We start from the raw sequence: 20,173 nt of genomic DNA, 5'->3' as shown, positions 1-20,173 counted from the left end.
AGAGCCCTCCCCCCCCCCCAACCCCAACGATGTCACACCGAGTTTAAAGGCGCGTTTCCTTCTCGGCAGAGCGAATGGTGGACGCATGGAGAGAGCGAGAGAGAAGATGTTTGAAGTTATAATAGAGACAAAACGGGGAACTCACGGGAACAGAGAACACACAAGACGTAAACCACGTGGTCGAACCCTCCCAAAAAAACACAAATAAGGCATCAACTAGGACTATTAAAGCCAACCCGTGGGTCGTGGGCAGGAACAAGTTGTCTTCTTGGTTCTTTCGGTAAAGTCACGTCGGAGGTAAATAATAAAATAATAAAAATTTAACATAATAAAATAATTCTCACGTTTCGGCCACAACGCAAGCAGCCGTCCTCAGGTGAAGAACAGGTCTGTCGGGAAGACAGAGTCTGAATGAATACTACCAGGCTTGGCAGCGTATATTTAAGCTGGGTTGGAGGGGGAAGAGCGCCTTGACAAAATAATTTGCATATCATATCAATAGGAATTTATTTATTCATATTTATGGGAATTGCAGATATGGGATTCGTCATTACTTGTGGGATAATAATATGCCCGTGCATTATGCAGGATTAGCAGCATCAAAGGGAGGGAGTAAGATTAGCATTAATAAAGGGAAGGAATTTTAATAGTATGGAGCTGCAGCAACTAATATGCTTATAGACTATACATTGTAATATTACACTCTGTATTATTCTACCCACCCTACTGTATACCACACTGCTGTATATTCACTATACAATTACGATACTATATATTACCTAATACATTGTATTAAACATTACACTTTTATACTATTTATTATTATACAATCTGCTGTACACACAGGAACAAGTTGCTCGTTGAGGAAGGGTCGACGGCTCGGGGATGGAGACTAAAGACGGAGTAGCGGTTAAAGGAGGGAACACCCCCAGAGGACGACCACCGCCGAGGAGACGGAGCAACGTGGATGAGCTCGGTGTGCAGGAGCGAGATGGGACGTTGTACCGCATGGCCGTGAGAGATGACCGCGGCTTTGTGTTTAAAAAAAAAAGTTAGAAGAGGATGTAGCATCGTCGTAGATTAATAACGACGCAACTTTTGTTTAAACAAGTCGCGCAGGACTTGATGCGTGTGCGCTGTATGTTGAACTTCAGTCGCACCGTACGTAGTCGACCACGCTAATCGCAGGTGCGTGCGCTGGGGGAGGAGTAGGGTAAGAACAAGGAAACAAAACACCTGGGGATACTTTACCTGATATTCACTGGCAACGCTCAGCTGGAGGGCATAGACTACGGCACGCAAATTATTGCGTGCAGCCATTTGTCATTACATCCATAATACAGCTTTTGTTTTTGGGTTAGATCGCGTAAATTTAAATGTGTCGTTTAACACGCCACCACCCGACAAAGTATGCAAAGTATGCAAAGTATGATCTGTGTTTTGATTTAGTGTGCTGATCTTAAAGGTGCATTGAAAAATGTTGACACTCCGACTGATGCTCCTGCTGCTGTTGTGGAGTGACTAATGCAGCCAGCTCTGGCTGCAGAGTTTGGTGGTACATGTTGTTACGTCGTTTATTGTGAAAATTCGGTCACAGTTCCTATGACCACTGTTTCATTGCTTTTGTGGCTTTATTTTGGTGATTTTCGAAAAGTTTTTTGGTTTGGCCATGTTTGTTTGTTGTAGTACAGAGTTAGACTGATGGCCTTAATCTAAGTTGTCTTGTGGTTGTTGTTGTTGTTTGACTTGCATCCCACTGGGATATTTGCACAGGGTTGGTGTACGGTGATTTTTCTGCAATATTTTTATGTCTTTTCTTGGATTTTCTGTTTGCACATAGTCACTTTGAGATGTTTTCTTGTTCATGTTTTTGGTTTTTGTTTGTTGCGGTTGCACCCGATTCAAGAGCCGAATGGCTCACAGGGTTATACCTAATACATGAACTTTGAACTTTGACACAGTAAGGTTTGTCACGTAAACAGAACGTGCCAATTCGTCACTAGTACAGCACACCGGTGTGTTGGAGAACCAAGCCACAACATTTACAATCTGAGTACGACGTTTCGCCAGTAATTACAACCAGCTTCATCAGGCGACAGCCAGATTTGTGGAGGAGTCTTTAACTGTTTCGTTCCTTATATAGAGGCGTAGATGTGGTGACCACGCTTCTGCGCTCTTGCACAATGATCGAGGCAGAGGGATTACTGAGGCAACGTACATGATGCATGTGCATTATGCGCTTTGAGCTTGCCCTTCCTGTCTATTGTGTTTATTAACATATTCTTAGGTTTTTTCGGTAAAGTCACGTAGGTAAAAAATTAAAATTAATAAAAGTAAATTTGTTTTTACCTACGTGACTTTACCGAAAACACCTAAGAATATGAATCCTTGCAGTCACGAAAGCTTCAAATCTATAATTTATTAACATAGCCCTATACCAACTGTAGACCCTATTGAAGTACGCTGCCCTTTGCTGGCATGCATAATTATAATTTCCATGCATATACTATACAAATAATACCTGATTTAAATGCATGCCTACAAAGGTGCAGCGTACTTCAATAGGGACTACAGTTGGTATGGCTATTTTCATCAACACAATAGACAGGACGGACAAGTTCAAAGGGCTCGCATAATGCACATGCATCATGTACGTTGACTTAGTAATCCCCCCCCCTCATTGTGCAAGAGCGCAGAAGCGTGGTCACCACATCTACGCCTCTAAAAAGGAACGAAACACGTGAACTTCTCCACAAATCTGGCTATCGCCTGATGAAGCTCGTTGTAGTTACTGGCGAAACGTCGTAATTAGATGGTAAATGTTGTGGCTTGGCTCTCCAACACACCAGTGTGCTGTACTAGTATACTACACTATACACTAGTGCTGTCCTCGTGACGAATTGGCACGTTCTGTTTACGTGACAACCCTTACTGGTTGGCTGTGTCGGGTGGTGGCGGCGTTTAACGACACATTTATATATTTGTTCATCATGTTGGTCTGCGGGTTTAGACTTCACTCGCCGCTGATGTCAGCCGGGTCCACAGTGGCTTCATTCCCGGTCGTGACATTTTGACTATCGGCCCATGAACCATCATCATTATCAACATCATCGCCTGGGCCGATGACATGAGAATCACCTACTGGTGCAGCAGCTGCAGCATCATCACTTGGTTTCGTATGTTGAGTAGGGCTAGACCTGTCCCCGCCGCGTGAACGTGGAATGCCCCGCTCGTCTTTCACTCAAGTCGCCAATGGAGAGGGGCACTGCCCCAACATTCGTTTGAGCATCGCTATTATTATCTTGTGCTTTTCTTTTAGTCCGTCCGTGCTAACGACTCTCCCCCCCTGCCCAAATGCTGATGACCGACTGCTGACACGCATCCGTATAAGACGAGCGTGCCATACCGTTGTTGATATTAAAAATAACGTCTTGAAACGCGAGTGACTTTCATCACCCAATGTACATCGACGTCGTTACCAAATGGAATTTATTTTGCAGTACCAATGTATGGGAAAGTAAGAATAGGTTTTTTTTTACCCTTTCTGCCACCTGCTTTATTACCGGAAAGGGTAAAAACGTATTATTTCCAAACGTTACTGTTCTCCGGACTTTCGTGGGTTACTTAACGACGATCCCCCTCCCCCCTTCTCTTTGGTTCTTTCGATAAAGTCACGTCGGTATAAAATACAATAAATCACGACGTTTCGGGCGCAACACAAGCGTCCGTCATCAGGTGGGAAAGCATGGTCCTGCTGCTGCTAACGATCCCCCCTTTCCATCGATTTAAACACAAACTTCATCGAGTCGCGGTGCGCAAAGTCGAGCACGGCTTGCAGCCGATCCCAGTGAAACAAAACGAGCCGCCGTTAAACTCGCAAAAGTCAAATATATGGGTTCGTACATAAAGGACGCAAGATGATATCGAGACTTCAGAAACTCACCATTTACTTGCTCGAGCAGCTGGTTGTAGTACGCGTTGAACGTTTGGAACGTTGACACACAAAAAAACCTGTGCTGTTAACTTCAGTTATACGGAAGTTGCCATAGGTTACAAAGAGACACCTTGAAATATATAAATAAGTGGAACGATAAGTACACTCACCGCACGAAAAACTGCAGGAAATTCCGAAGCATAACTTCCACTGCCCCACCTAACCGGTAAAACGTCTTCTACAGTGTTTGCGACCCTTCTCCAATGTGCAGTTGAAGCGTCACCTGCGCCGAAACCTCCACCAGCGACTCAGAATTAACTTGGAAACCACAAACCACCTCGGTATTCTGTACAGATATTGCATTCTTGACCATGGCAATACAATATATTGGTAGGAACCTCCTGGTTACACCAGCCCAAAGGGGGTTATTGTGTCCGTCCGTCCATCGTGCATCCAAAAATGGGAGGGGTGGGGCTGGGTGGAGAGGGGGGGTGGGGAGGGGCTGGGAGGGGCTGGGTGGGGAGGGGCTGGTCACCCCGTGGTGCCCTTATAAAACTCAACGTTTAACCTACTCACGCCGGTTTGTGGCCCGCCCTCACAGTCGGGCATATTTGCGGAATACACCACGCTGCCGTTGAACCTGGCCATTGACCGAGCAACCCAACGTTCCTACCAGCTCCCTCCGCAGGAATGTGTTATTCCAGAGCCAATGTTGTGGTGCGCTAGCCACGATGAGGTTTTAGTGTTGATTTGCCATTTCTCCTCCGTTGACGAAGATACATACGGCATCGGATAATGGTGTCACACCCAATAAACAGGCAGAAATGTTGAGGGCAAGAGGAAGCCACTAACATTGATATGGCTCAAGCCACGGCTCGAGGAACCGAGAGATTGGGAGAGTGACGATGCGAGGGGGAGGTGGAGGGAGCAGTGGATCGGATGGAGCTTGAGCCATGGACTTGCCCCTGGGCAGATGGTCAATCGTGTACTTTATTTAACGCTATTAAAACAATAAGTGTAATACCGTGTAGTACGAGTGGTACCTCATGTCGTACGACGAGGAAAGGTACGTAGACATTGGAACACAAATTAACCAATTTTGCCTCAGGATACGAGTGTAAAATTCCACATTTGATCTGGTCATTCATCACATGCAGTGTTTGCATTTCTATATAGTACACACCTGCCCAGTAGCAGCAAGTTTGAACAGGTCTGCAACCTTTACCTTTTTAATGTTTAACTCTGAAATTTAACTCATAATTTATTGCACGATCTGCATAGGAAATCGTTAAAAGTCGTCCGCCTATCTCCACAATAAACGATTAGCACTTTCACGAGTCGATAGAAACACATCACACTTAATGCTGCTTCGGGTGATTTAAAACTTGTAGTGGTGACACATGCCATTCATACGTAAACTGACTTTTCAATATAGCTTGTAAAAATGATGTCCATAATGTCGGTACAATAATACATCAGTTGACATTCAAACACGTACGAAAATGCACATTTGCATGAAATCAAGGCTTGATAGCAGATCCATATCCCATCCGGCATCTCCCCACTTGCTTCCCAGCAGCACAAGTTGAAGATTGCACGCAAGAAAAAAATTGCCAACGCACACCGCTGCATTAAGATCCACAAGATGTGATTTATTAAAATGTAACACACATGAAGCAAAGCTGCGTTGGTGTGAAAGCAGTGACCCCGTGTGTACAAGGGCGAGTTGAGGATTTTATGAACGCAAGATCAACATTGCATTCATTCTTGAGACACACATACCCAGGCATTGACCTGTGCAACGTCAAGTCAACCGCTTCTGGCAATGGATAACTTTGCCGTTGATCTTTATTGGACCGTTCACCCGAATACTTGCATGTAAACTGCATTTTTTCACGTCAGAAACTTTTCCTTTCTGAAGTAGCACCCACATTTGACATTTTAACCACGTAACATCGGTGATGACTACACCCAGGTTGATCAAGTCAATCACAAACATAAGTTCGTCCTGATTTAATTATAAGACAAAAGTTTAGCTACTCAACAGTGTGGGAACCGAGACAAGAAAGGCTAGTAAAATCTGCAATTAACATACTTATAAGTAAAGTCAAAATAGTTACCTGTAAAACTATTGTTGACAAAACAATGTAAGGTATGTTTCCATTATGTGGTGGAACACACAAGATAAGCAAGTAGGGAGGTTACCGGAGAAAACCCACATCGTTGTGAAAAGCTTACACAAACAAACAAACAAAATATCAGAAACACAAATTGTTAGGATTACCATTGATGTGGGGCACATCATTCGGCTTCGCAGTGCTCATCCCGTCACACACGTGCAGTCGCACACTCGCCCAAGCACCAAAGAGTGGTCGTGCAAAGAGTGGTCGTGCGAAGAGGGAGGGGGAGAGAGAGAGGGGGGCCGATGGTCGCGCACGGACGTTGACGCGACCGAGCAAATGGTGATAGAACAGCGTCGCGACACGCAGGCAGAACGCCAGGGCCCCCCCGCCGCGGTTTGGCCCCTCACTGCTGGGGCGCCGGTTCGGCTGCTGCGGGGCCCTCCTTCTTGTTCTCCTCGGGCTTCATGGCTGGGAAGAGCAGCACCTCCTAGTGGAGGAAGCAGGGTAAAGTCATCAACATATATATTAAAGCGAAATCGACCGCAGAGTATACTCTGTGTCAGCCAGAGGTCGCAACAGGGTACCCGATACCCGTACCCTACCCGATACCCGGCTACCCGTACCCGGCCGGGTACGGGTAGCCGTTTGCGACCCTGGTGCGGCCGGGTACGGGTACGGGTAGGCCATGAGTCACTGGTGAGTCACCGTTTGTCACTCATTTCGAGTAAGGTAGGGGTAGGGAACGGGTACCCATTTGCGACCCTGGTGCGGCCGGGTACGGGTAAGGAATCAAAACCCGTTTGCGACCTCTGGTGTCAGCTGATGCAGATTCAATCTTGATTTGAAGCTTTCGTGACCGCGGGAATCCATACTCTTTGGTTCTTTCGGTAAAGTCACGTAGGTAGAAAATCAAATAAGTCACGACGTTTCGATCGCAACACAAGCGGATCATCAATGAGAAGTGTTGCATGTATTCTTTGGATAATTTTTCTTACAATGTTTGAGTTGAAATGCGCAAAATAAGCAATGAACTGGATAGTAGAGGGAGAAGACAAAAGGACATGCCAGGCCAAGGAAGAACTGGCAAAAGGCAAAATTGGGACATTACCATTACCTGGGAATAATCTTTTTTTTACAAATAATTTTGGAATTACAAGGCAGCAATTACTTCCACTGTTCAATGATCAGACTTTCTTTACACGATCTAACCGAAAAAAACCTCTATTATGGATAATATTGGTCGCAAAAGCCTACGTGTTAAACTCAATGCAGGAACTTGATTTCCTGATGTGTCTTGGCACAACGGTATATTGAGCGCACGAACACACAACGTACAATTTATCTAAATCCATTGCATAGCATCATCGTCGTCGTCAAGTTGCACTCGCTCCACCACCGCACCTTGATGTTGTTGGAGTTGGTAAGGAACATGGTGAGGCGGTCGATGCCCATGCCCCAGCCGGCCGTGGGGGGCAGCCCGTACTCCAGAGCCGTGCAGAATGTCTCGTCGATAAGCATGGCCTCGTCATCACCGGCTGCCTTCGCCTGTGCGCGATGGGGGGGTCGTGGTCGGGATGGAGTGGGGAATTAGGTTGTACACAGAGAGGAACAACAGTTGTTGGAATGCTTGATGTACATTGCAGCGCTACGTCTGTCGATGAGAATGCAGACTCATCTGCCGTTCTCCGCGGCTCGGGGAGCTTACGTTGGCCTGCTCCTCGAACAGCTGCCTCTGCCTCAGCGGATCGTTCAGCTCCGTGTAGGCATTCACCACCTCCTTCTTCATCACGAACAACTCGAAGCGCTCCGTCAACCCTTTGACCTTGCGGTGCCTGGGGGGGGGGAGGGGCGACACTCGGTAATGTCAGGTGGACGGGGTCAACCACACCCAGAACGAAGAGAGCGATCCACCCAAAGCTCAAAAAACATTCCTCGGGGACAAAGCGGCGGGTAATTACACCACCGGCACTCAAAATGCATATCATAGACACAATGCGTTCAGTAATAACACTGCCCTCATTTATTTTTTGTTAAAGAACGTAATAGGTGACGTTTTGGGCAATAACCCTTCTTGGCAGCATGGAGAAAGGATTATCTACTTTGGTCAGAATTTATGTAGGGTTATTGAATGTGTTGGGGTTTAAGTACAATGCATTATTAATGCCACTTAAAATGGAGATTCAGATCTCCCTTGCTAAAGATAATCTCATCGATTTCTCACTTGGTTACTTAAAAGAAAATCCATGTACGGTAATTAATGTCAACATATGTGATATTAGCATTACATCACTTTATATATAACATAACAAATAACCGTACAAAAAATTAAATAAATACATAGATGAGAAAGTAATATATTTATAATTAATACACAATCCATCGCACAGCACGCAAAACCCCAGACATTTTATGAAAGTGCACGATAACGTGCGACCTTCCGAGTGCTCTAGATATATACAGCACTTTCCTTAAACCCTTGCTGGGCGAAGGGCCTCCACGTGCCATTCAGGTCGTGGAGGGTTATTTTGACCATACTTCACCACACTGGTCCGTGTGGGTTGGGTCAAGGTGCAGAGCATAAACATGGGAGCACAGAATAGACGGTACAATAGATGGCCCCTGCACTGCACCCGCACACACACACCGCAGGCGAGCATGGCGATGGCCCATCTGAGCACGATCCAGGCTCAACTATACTCTCAAAAGCTCCCGAGATTCGACAAGATGGTCGCACGCTCCCCGAGTGATTTGGACACAGGCGGAGGTGTACACATCCGCCGCACCTTAACAACTCTTGGAACCTCCCATTTCAACCAGTCTACACAACAAAGGCTCCTTCCTAGCAGCGTGCTTCAGCCGCACCAAACCTCACAATAATAATATCCAGGGGCCTACCTTGGCTCCTCCCACCCTCAACCAGTATATATACAAGGACTGATTTCTTGGAATTTCTCTTACTTGATACAGCTATCGTGCTATGACGGTTCCACCTGAAGACGGAAGCTTGCGTTGCCTCCGAAACGTCGTGATTTTTATTTTATGTTTTATTTAACTTTTATTAATTTTTATTTTTTACCTACGTGACTTTTACCGAAAACACCTAAGAATATGAATCCTTGCAGTCACGAAAGCTTCAAATCTAGAAGGAGGTGCAGTGCTCAGGGTGCAGTATTGCTGGGTTGTGGGGGTGGGGGGTGGAAAAGCGCTCACCACTTGGCCAGGGGGCTCATGATCTGCGGATGGTCACAGATGAAGGTGGGATTGACGCATGTGACTTCCAGAAACTCGCCCACCAGCTACCGGCAAACAGGAATGCGGACGGCGATGTTAGGGTAGTGCAGGGCGTTTCACTTCAGCAACAACGACTCTGAATGAACATTGTCAATAGTGGCTTTCCATTACTTTAAAGAGTACAAGTCAGCAAAAGTTTGTGTCAGTCCAGTTATACAACTAATGGCCACCATTTCACAAGCACAAAGTATAAATGTTAGCTTTTGAAAAGGTGCACTTCTTTGAAAAAAACGGTTGTGCAAGTTATTTAAATGGTAATTTAAAAGACCATCAACAGCTATAGATTTTAAAAGAAACCCAAGGATCGGTTTCCAACACCCCATGCTGAAATACTGATAAGCACACATCGTAATACATATAGTTGTAGTGAATGCGTGTCCGTCATGTAATACTTAAACTTTATGCATCACACTTATTTTCTGATATCATACCACACCCCACCAAATAATAAACCAGCTCCCAGCACGCCAATGGACGTAAGAATTACAACTGAAGTGCACTCCAAAGAGGAAGCAGCACACATGAACAATTAATCAAAAAGTTTGCGAGACAACCAATACCGTTGGTGTATAATAAACCTATGCCATCGGTTAAAATGTCACAAGGATCAAACATGTGTAATATTATCAGAGGACGTATGTTTTTCTCCAAGTACGTGCGGTTAATGCAGACTTGATGCCTTGCGATCGGTATCTATTTGGAGTTTGAACATCTTAACATCTGTTTTATTGCCAGACAGGGAAAAGCCTATTCCTATTTTTTCAATGTGTAAAACTTTGCCAGTTCCCGTTGGAAGTAAATGAACGCCAAATGCTCTAAACATCCTCTTTTAACAAATAGCACAACCCTGTGGATGAACAGTGAATTGCACATTACATAGACTCGCAACCCAAATAACTTGCTGTATCTTTCTGCGTGGTTCTCACCTTATCGAGAAGTCTGGCCATAGTCCTTGGGGCTGGGCACTCCACCCCCTTCTCCACACACAGCTTGTCCACAGCCAGGCGTGCCTCTGCATACACACGTGTGTAGTAACCAGATTAATTAAATGTAACATTCTAATTCTGTACGAGTGTCAGCTTGACGACTTTACTCTTCCTTAAAGTGTTTCATATTCTCAAACTCTTAGTTCCTTTGTCTCATGCCAATGTCACCTTCTCTTATACCGATCTTCTTTTCCATGGACTGCCTCCCACAGCCTCCAAACTTCCAATTCGCTTTTAATTTTAGACATAAAACTCGCCTCCAAATTATTCACGTCACCAAATGACCCCACGGTTCGCCATGGAAGCCATCAACAAAGACGTGTCGACGACGGTGGCTCATTGCGCTCACCCTCCGTGCCCAGCGTGTCTGCAGCAGGCATCTTGGTGTCCAGCACTCGCTCCAGGTCGCCGATCAAGCTGAGTCGCCGGAAGGGCGGCGTGAAATCCACCTCCACGCCCTCGCCTTCCGGACCATCTGGATGCAGCACGATCTTGAACCCTCCCGTGATGTGCTTCACCATGCCTGCATCACACGCGCGCGAGACCACAGAGAATGTGAGCACGCGTTGACGCGCACGCATGCGCACGCACGCACGCACTGACGTGGCAAGACCAAGGGCGAGGAGGCGTGAAGCCGGCGAGGGTACGGGGCCCGGGGTCGTGATGTGCTGACCGGACAAAAGCTTCTCGGTGATGTCCATGAGGTCGTTGTAGTCGGCGTAGGCCATGTAGAACTCGCACGTCGTGAACTCGGGGTTGTGCGTCAGGTCGATCCCCTCGTTACGGAACTGCCGCCCGATCTCGTACACGCGGTCCATGCCACCCACAACCAGCATCTGTGGTGCGTTGGGTAAGTAAACAATAGGGGACGGGTGAGGATTTAATTTTATGGCAATTTTTTTGATTCCTAAATTGTAGACATTTTACAACACAATGACTAATTAATAAAAACAATGTTTCTGCTCATGAGACACTCATTAAATTCCACGTGTGAGAATACATTATGTATAGGTATATTGTATAACAGGAATAATTACAGCACATTAAACGCTTTTATACATTTATTAGCCCAAGCATGTTCAGGAGCAATGCTTTACAACATCATCATATTAGCAGTCTTGCTGGCCACGTCAATTTTCCAAACCCGATGTCGTGCCCTTGTGGGATGCCACCTTGAGGTAAAGCTCCGGAGCAATCCTCATGTACAGGTCCATGTTGAGATCGTTGTGGTGCGTGATGAATGGCCGGGCCGCCGCTCCTCCAGCAATGATGTTCATCATGGGTGTCTCCACCTGCCCCATGCACCCCCACACAGCATTAAAACGGCGAAAGATTCTCTCTTGGCTCTGCAGCGGATAAGGGAATTGCCGTTAGCGAGCTCCTATGAGAGAGTCCGAGTGGCATACGAGGTAGCAGTGGAGCCAGCCTTTGTCTCACCGGCCACTGCCTCGCCAAGTTATTTAGTACTACTTTTAAGGCTGAATAAAACCGAGGGTGAACCACAACACATGCACTTGTTTAATGTATGTTTGTATGTGGAACTGTCCAGGAATTGATCGGGGTGGTAATACCAAGATGGCAATGCCATTCACCGGCCACTATAACCACTGTTCTGCAAGTGAGCTAATCAAAAACTAAAAACGTGTCACGTTTATTCAAATGACGGCGGACAGTAGATTGAACACCTCCAGGAATCCGAGGCCGTCCAGAAAGCGACGGACGTAGTTGATGATCTTGGCTCGGACGATGAACTTCTGCCGCACGTAGTCGTTGAGGATCAGATCAAGGTATCTCTGGCGGTAGCGGGTCTCCTGCGGGCACAAAGTCCCCCCCCCCACATCATGAGTGCACGTGCTTTTTAAATCCTTTACATTAAGTTCACTTGCTTGCGCGCTTACGACCGTGCAAATCTTTCGGTCGTTTTTTAACCCACTTCCCGTGATCCAATCGAGCTGACATGTTGCACACAGACTCGTTGTGCGTGACAACTTATTTTCGTGAAAAAATTTTTCCAAAATTTTACACTTTTTAGGAAAAAATAAATTATATTTAATTACCAATTGCTTAATGGTGGCAGGCAATCATTTGACCCATAGGTGGCAGCCATCTCAAGCCAGAGGACGAGAGGACTCTAGCCGCCACGCATATAAAGGATTTATAGTGAAAAACTTTGTTTTTACGGGTTAATTTTTATTAACAAATTCGATCACGTGTAAGCGCAACCAATGGCACAACATTGTAATATTATTAATCGCAAAAATCCTACACGTTTAAACTGCAAATGTAATATTTCATCTCATCAGGCAATGATTTGTCAGTACAAAGCAAGCTGTGATGGCGATAGCAAGTCCTGTCCCATTATACCAATAACACTGACCGCTCAATTTTCAAGCTGTGAAGACAGCAACAAGTAGTGGACCATCGCGGCAAGATCTCGTTCTCAATTAGAGCTGCGATTACTATAAACCTGGCGGCTGTAACGACTCATGGATGGAGAATCACGTTCCTGCCAAACTTGCCTACAATTATTTTTCTTTACAGCAAACGTTTCACCTTTTCAACGTACGCATGCAGTTTTGTGAATTGCATTCTACAATGTCGAATGATACTCATTGCACTTAAAACGCCACTTTGATTAAAAATCACCACCGTTGTTGTTTTAACCAGGCTTGCGACATCACCGTTGGCACGTTCCAAAAACTTCTTCGAATATCTCAGGGGAGGGTCCACCTCACCTTGTCCTTGAGGCCAAAGTGCAGGTGTGGCAGCATGTGCAGGCAGGGCGAGAGCAGCACCATCTCGGACGGCACGATGCTCAGCTCCCCCTTCTTGGTCTTGCCCGGGCTACCACGCACGCCCACCACGTCGCCACGCCGAAGCTTGTTGTTGGTGAGAAAGAAGTCCTTTTCCGTTTTGTAGAATCTGAGTGTGCCCGAGCGAACGCGACCATTCAGTTTTGATTTAACTGAGAGCCTACGATTTATATATTGAGAAGAGCTATGATATTCAGTAAAAGAGAAGCAGAATTTTTGGTTTAAATACCTAAGAATTAAAGAACTTAATTAATTTCCACGGCAGTTGTTTTAAAATTAAAAAGACATAACAGAATAGCAAAACATACCAATGCTAACTCAGGTGAAATATTCAAATTCCAGAAATTTTAAGGTGCACATCTAGAATCTCTTATTGATGAAATGTATTAGCACCAAAACTATTCAGTTTGAGTGATTGAATATAATTAGTCCAGCTATTTCAGCGTTACATAAGGCATGGTACATGCAAGCACTCAAGTACAATGTTTATTGATAATGTCATAAACAAACAACCTTTTCGGAGCTTATCCATCTGCTATGGGAATATTGTGGCGAATAGAAAACCAAGATGCGCTGCAATGTCTTACCAATTTCTTTAGGACTACTTTTTGCGTTTAGTTCATTGCCCTTACCCCCACACCTCTGATTAACACGGTTGGCTACGTACGGTGCAAAATATGTTCAACATACATACAGGCAGAAGTGCAGAAGGGGAGGGGGCCTTACGTGGCATTGGCCATGACCTGAAGTTTCACCCCTTCGCCACGGAGGTCGTAGAACAGCAGCTTGGCCCCCGACGCTCGCTTGGCATGGAGTCTTCCTGCATGGGCAACAGCGTAAACATTGTCACTCCCCGTGAAACTCAAAAGGCCCAAACCTTCATGTGAAACATGCTTCCCAAGTTCAGCGAGTGGATAAACTACAGCCGAATTTCTGCTCGTGTTATAGATGCCAAATAAAGCAGGGAAAGGCATGATATTCAGGTATTGAATATTAGGTTTTACTTTATTCAGGCACTTGAGTAGACTGGACAATTATTGAAAACACATTTTGCATGAATAAATCTGAGTCATCTATTATTTTTTGTTACCGAATAAACATATGAAAATAGATTGAACTGAATTTCTGAAATGTTAAATCTTACAAAGCTTTAGATTATGTTAATTGATTTTTCATATCAGCGTTCAAAATGTAATAATGTTTTCATACTTATTTACAGTACTGCAATTAAACCCATTCCCATAGTTGGCAAGTTAGGAGTAATTTTTATCAGATCTTGTTTGCATGTTTTGCCACAAGTGTGTGTGTGGTTCACGCAGACTCGATGCCTTACAAAATATAACTATTTGGTGTTTGACCATCTTAACACCTGTTTTAGTGCCAGAAAGGGTAAAACCTATTCTTAATTTTCTTAAGATACTGACAAAAAGGTCCCATAGATACACTTGGGGGTGTAGTTAACATTTGTATTTAGGTACAGCACTTTTTAGATATTTCAATATGCAAGGCACTTTATAAAATAAAGATGATCCTTTATAAACATTACATATTCATTCTAAACATTGAGACATAACGACAATGTCTACAAAGCAAGTGATTAAACCTCAGGGGGTGACGTCTGACCTGCGACCGTCAGGCTGACGTCTGTGAGATGATCGCCAGGCTGCAGGTTGGAGTAGCGTTCCACAAACTCCGTGAGCGACAGATCCACCTGGAACTTGTGTGGGTATGGGTCATCTCCAGATGCCTGCATATTCTGAACGGCCTGCGTGCGGATCTTGTAGTATTGCTGCAGTGGAAATGGCACATCGGGCAATGACCGTCGTCACTAATGTGAATACACAAAATTCCCGAGCTGCAACTCAATAGAGATGTTGCGTTTTGCACAAAATACGGATTTATTTTCATCATCATTTCAATTGTTGTTATTTAAAGTTGAACATGTTGTTGTTGTTGCTGAAACATTGACAAAAGGAAAGCAGACATGAATGTGTTTTGCACACGTTAACAAAAACGCAAACACAAAGAGGAAGTTAAAAACATTTTACAATCCAAAAAGAGAAGTTAAACTTAAGTTTAACGTAAGCATAATTCACGCAGGAAGCGAGAGTAATGTCGGTTAACAAATACACAAATTAAAACTTAAAAACAGAATTATTTCAAGTACACCCAATGCGGTTCATCTTTCAACCAAGAGGGCACACAAGCAGAGCTATTACAGACTGACGAGGGCACTCAAGGTTGGTATTTTTTTGCGGTGCCATGACCTTACATTGGGGTCCAGGATCTCCTCATCCTCCTGCAGACAAGAGGCCGCCCCATCAGCCTTGCCATGACCTTCCGCCGGCTGCTTTTCGGCCACCTCGCGGGCCTTGGCTTCCTTCTCGGCCGCTTTCTGGGCTGTTTTTTGCCGCCTCTTCAGCTCACTGCGAGGGCGAAAATGACAAGATCCATTTGGGTTTGTAGGTACCAGTACAAAACACGTACGTTAATAATCTTGAATATTAAGATGGAAATTATTGGATGTATGATGTAACCAAAGATCACTTAGTATTTCCCACATCTACATTAACTGGCTTATTTTTTTTTTATCAATGAATAGTCACCTGGAAAAAACCTGTTGCCCAAAATGATATTGCTTAAACTGACAAATTCCTTTCAAGATGTCATATGCAACCAGCCACAATAAATACCTATCAGCAACTCTCACCTAGCTACTTCGCCAACAGGAAGGGCCTGAGCAGTATCGTTGCTAAAAATATATATACAGAGGGCGCATTTACTGCTCCTTTATGGAAGCTGGCCACATTCAGAACTTAATTCTGGTGACAAGGTCATACAGAATGATAATACAGCACGGCGCACACACACCTTGTTTTACTAATGCCTCCAGACGTGTGTGGGGCCATTGTACGTGACAGCCGCTGGCCGGCGCACACTCGCCACACCGCCCAGGCGGCGGCCTCCCCAGACCGCCCGCTAAACAGGCCGCCCACCGCCCGGGCCAGCATTGCGACCACGTTACCCAGACGCCCTATCTACCTGGGCATCAACCAAAGCAGTGGAGGAGAAACAAGAGAGAGAGGGGGGGGGGGGTCATTTCTGTCAGGCTCTATGACATGGCGTCTCTCGTCAATTGTGAGCAATGGTTTCAGTTCCTCACAAACAACGTGGGTACTATTGCTGATGTTCTGGGAAGATTGAACTTCACGATACCAACGCGGACATTTGCAACTTTAAAAAAGCATGACGCGAATACCAAAGAAAAGAGAGGGATAAGCGAGGCTAATTCAATTAACAATTCACGCGAGCACGGGGAGAATATGCAAACTCCAAATAATCAGACGTCAGGGTCGGGATCGAAGCCACGACCTCCTGCATACCAGGCGAGGAAGTTAACATCTCGCCACTGTTGGGCCCATCTAGAAACTACGAGTGTCATGGCCCAAACCTATAAAACGAAAACTCTTAAAATACGAATACCATTGTCCCCATGAATTACCCTGGTCAATCAAGTATCAATAGAGAAAATATATATATATGGCTAATCTCAAATGAGCCTCGGCCTTGGTTGTCTTTTTCAATCCAGATAATGCGGCGCTCAAATCTGAGCCAGTGGTGGAAAATCCATATTCCCAGGGCGGGTGCAAATATTTCCATGGAACCAATAATTTACTTCCGAACGAAGTCGTTGTGTCACTGTTCAATGCAAAGCGAGAACGAATTCATGAACGCGTGTGTACACTCGACGACGTCCCGATATTCGACGTAAATATGCGCGGTCAAGTCAAAGGCATTTCTCTCCCTGCTCAAGGCAGTGTATGTCGTGGCACCAACTACGCAGGCAGCAATGAGGTAGCGCGGGTGGGAATTCCACATTCCCATGGCGAGCGTTAAGTCTTCTATAAGACAACCATTCGTGACTTCATTCAATCAGCAACTCACGGGCCAATTTACCAGACACGACAGCGCTCTAGGCATCACGAACATGGCCTGCCATGTAAAACTGCGTATTCACCGGTCAAAGCAACGTGTCTCCCCACTTCCCACCGAGAGACAACTTATGTTGTCGATTCCACATTGCCATGGCCGGATCCCCCAACGATGAACCGTTCAATCTAACCACCACCACCACCCTCGAATTGGGCTTCACCCGGCGCTCACGTTCGTGAGGTCGACTCAGCCTGGAATGGAGTACCTGATGCGGCGTGTAAACATCGCCACTGGGGAGACAAAGGCGGTCGAGCGTGGTACTGGCCCACCCACCCCCTCGTGTACCGTTCCGGCCGTCATAGGTGCTCGCTAACAGCACTTGGCCCTACAGTCTGGCAAGGCTATACGGGTTGAAAGTTTGTCTTTGTGTGACAACTCCAAACTAGAACTGGTCAACCTGGAGCCGGAGCTCCCTCCAACGAATGCTGCAACCCGCAGCGCCTCGCAAACTCTCGCCATGCAGCGAGAGTTTGCAAAACGCGTCTCTCAAACGTCTCGGCCGGGTGGTGTGGTGGGTATGGTGGGAACGGTGGTGTGGTGGTTACAGTGGTGGGTATGGTGGCTATGAGGGTGTGGTGGGTACGAGAGTGTGCTGGGTATGGTGGTGTGGTAGGTGTGGTGGTGTGTATGGTGGTGTGTATGGTGGTGTGGTGTGTATGGTGGTGTGGTGTGTACGAGGGTATGGTGGCTATGAGGGTGGTGTGGTAGGTATGGTGGTGTGGTAGGTATGGTGGTGTGTGTATGATGGTGTGGTGGGTACGAGGGTGTGGCGGTGTATGGTGGTGGCTATGATGGTGTGGTGAGTATGGTGGTGTGATGGGTACAAAGGTAGGTTTGGTGGTGGCTATGATGGTGTGGTGAGTATGGTGGTGTGGTGAGTATAGTGGTGTGGTGAGTATGATGGTGAGGTGAGTATGATGGTGTGGTGAGTATGGTGGTGTGGTGAGTATAGTGGTGTGGTGAGTATGATGGTGAGGTGAGTATGATGGTGTGGTGAGTATGGTGGTGTGGTGAGTATAGTGGTGTGGTGAGTATGATGCTGAGGTGAGTATGATGGTGTGGTGAATATGGTGGTGTGGTGAGTATAGTAGTGTGGTGAGTATAGTGGTGTGGTGAGTATAGTGGTGTGGTGAGTATGATGGTGAGGTGAGTATGATGGTGTGGTGAGTATAATGGTGAGGTGAGTGTGGTGGTGTGGTGAGTATGATGGTGAGGTGAGTAGGATGGTGTGGTGAGTATGGTGGTGTGGTGTGTATAGTGGTGTGGTGAGTATGATGGTGAGGTGAGTATGATGGTGTGGTGAGTATGGTGGTATGGTGGTGTGGTGAGTATGATGGTGAGGTGAGTATGGTGGTGTGGTGAGTGTGGTGGTGTGGTGGACATGGCCTCACTTTTTGCTGAGTTTCTCTCCGTCTGCCACCGCTTCGGCCACGCCACCCTCATGCACGTCCGCCATTGTCGCGACCTTAGACCCCCTCGCTCGGAGTTTCCGCTTCCGTGTCCTTACGGGATGCCGCCTTTTTAAACAAAACAAAAACTAAAAACGAATTGGTTATTTAATTGTTTATTTGTAAAAAAAAAAAATTTGCTTCACGAAGATCGTCACCGAAATTAAATATTCCGGACAAAATTGTGCTCGCACCCAGAGGTTATATAGAGGGGTGGAGTGGGTGGTGGAAGTGGGAGGGTGACGTCACTTGATTGACACTTGACATGCGGTTGCATCATTCATTTGAACAAGTGGAGGGCACCTAAAGAATTTATAAAATGGTTAGTAAAACTTGTTAACTCGTTAAACTATTTGTCACTTTTAGTGTAATTGTAACATATTGCCATCGGAAAATATACTGCGTTGACATTGGGTCCATCTCTTTGAAACACCCTGTACTTTATTACACACGAAGTGACGGAGCACCCCTATGGAGTAAACCATGAGACTGCCTGACGCAATCGCAGCGTAACAGGACAGGTCCCTGCGGGGTGGGCTGGTAGGAACGAATAACCAAAGAATATAAACATAATGTATTATTACACTTGTTTAGCCAGGAAAGCCTCACTGAGTCTAAAGGTTTTTGTAGGGTCCTGCCAAGTGTTTGCAGTAGGGGGCGATGTTGCTACACGGACGGACGGACGGACGATATAATCTATTGTAGGCTGGTTCACTTCGTTCTTACCAGTAAAAATGTAAAGATGTCAACAAGGGTGGTCAGAATGTCGATTTTTCAGAACCAGCCCGACCATTGTTGGTTTGAACCAGCGGGGAGTTATGAAAATGCAGTTGAATCTTGATTTGAAGCTTTCGTGACTGCAGGAATCCATACGCGTTGGTTCTTTCGGTAAAGTCGCGTAAGGTAGAAAAATAAAAAAATAAAAAATATATCACGACGTTTCGATCGCAACACAAGCGGTCGTCCTCAGGCGGAAAAAAAACAATCCAGCAGTGGAACTGCTGAACCAGCGAGAGAGCTGTTAGAACAAGAGGTTATTATACACGTGGCGATGGACAGGTACGGTAATCGGGGTCTGAGCTGGAAAGGAATTCCATCCCCGGACCCACCTTAGTTACTCTTTAACCAGACAGGTTGACTGATCATTTTGTTGTCACCAAGACATTCCAGTGTCCCATTCCCTGCCATATTTAATAAAAACACATTCCTGCGGAGGGAGCTGGTAGGAACGTTGGGTTGCTCGGTCAATGGCCAGGGTCAACGGCGGCGTGGTGTATTCCGCAAATATGCCCGACTGTGAGGGCGGGCACAAGCCGGCGTTGAGTAGGTTAAACGTTGAGTTTTATAAGGGTACCACGGGGTGACCAGCCCCTCCCCACCCAGCCCCATCCCCCCCACCCAGCCCCACCCAGCCCCTCCCCACCCTCCCCACTCAGCCCCTCCCCACCCAGCCGCTCCCCACACTCCCACCCACCACCCAGACCCACCCTCAACACCCAGCCCCTCCCCACCCTCCCCTCCCCACCCAGCCCCTCCCCACCCAGCCCCTCCCTGCACGACGGACGGACACAATAATCCCCTGTGG

At 46.1% G+C, this 20,173-nt stretch overlaps 2 protein-coding genes across 4 annotated transcripts in view; both read right to left on the bottom strand.

The window, feature by feature from the left end:
* LOC144727595 (uncharacterized) overlaps positions 1-4,343 on the bottom strand; it is a 35,689-nt gene extending 31,346 nt beyond the window's left edge. Inside the window, exon 1 of one of the 2 annotated variants that reach the window (XM_078606533.1) lies at positions 4,105-4,343. The gene's annotated coding sequence lies outside the window, so the exon portion shown is untranslated. Of the gene's footprint in view, positions 1-3,943; positions 4,073-4,104 lie in introns of those variants that run through there. The other variant, XM_078606530.1, reaches the window with a different exon arrangement.
* A 1,222-nt stretch (positions 4,344-5,565) lies between these two features.
* Positions 5,566-18,840, bottom strand: KARS1 (lysyl-tRNA synthetase 1). 2 transcript variants are annotated; one of them, XM_078606536.1, is made up of 15 exons: positions 18,532-18,637; positions 16,019-16,189; positions 15,420-15,573; positions 14,771-14,936; positions 13,874-13,967; positions 13,070-13,256; positions 12,020-12,145; positions 11,507-11,626; positions 11,008-11,170; positions 10,684-10,857; positions 10,275-10,360; positions 9,268-9,353; positions 7,763-7,889; positions 7,459-7,602; positions 5,566-6,544 (listed from the first exon to the last, which is right to left on the bottom strand). In XM_078606536.1, the coding sequence occupies exons 2-15, from the start codon at positions 16,156-16,158 to the stop codon at positions 6,461-6,463; spliced, it is 1,851 nt and encodes a 616-aa protein (XP_078462662.1). In that variant the 5' UTR covers positions 16,159-16,189; positions 18,532-18,637; the 3' UTR covers positions 5,566-6,460. The 2 variants fall into 2 exon arrangements, with proteins under 2 accessions (XP_078462662.1, XP_078462663.1); XM_078606537.1 differs by lacking the exon at positions 16,019-16,189 and having other exon boundaries at positions 18,532-18,840.
* Positions 18,841-20,173: the final 1,333 nt, after the last annotated feature.

The sequence above is a fragment of the Lampetra planeri genome, chromosome 26, assembly GCF_965212315.1.
Source record: "Lampetra planeri chromosome 26, kcLamPlan1.2.h2, whole genome shotgun sequence".
In the NCBI taxonomy this organism is placed as follows: Eukaryota; Metazoa; Chordata; class Hyperoartia; order Petromyzontiformes; family Petromyzontidae; genus Lampetra; species Lampetra planeri.
Note: the sequence above shows the minus strand (reverse complement) of the source record. Positions and strands in the feature narration are given on the sequence as shown.

What these genes read in the sequence shown, in the direction of transcription:
- KARS1 (XM_078606536.1), bottom strand. Translation starts at nt 16,158, where the DNA reads ATGCTGGCCCGGGCGGTGGGCGGCCTGTTTAGCGGGCGGTCTGGGGAG. An exon ending in TGGCCAGACTTCTCGATAAG is followed by an intron (nt 9,354 to 10,274) that starts GTGAGAACCACG and finishes GTTTGCCGGTAG; the next exon opens with CTGGTGGGCGAGTTTCTGGA. An exon ending in ATGAGCCCCCTGGCCAAGTG is followed by an intron (nt 7,890 to 9,267) that starts GTGAGCGCTTTT and finishes CCCCCCCCCCAG; the next exon opens with GCACCGCAAGGTCAAAGGGT.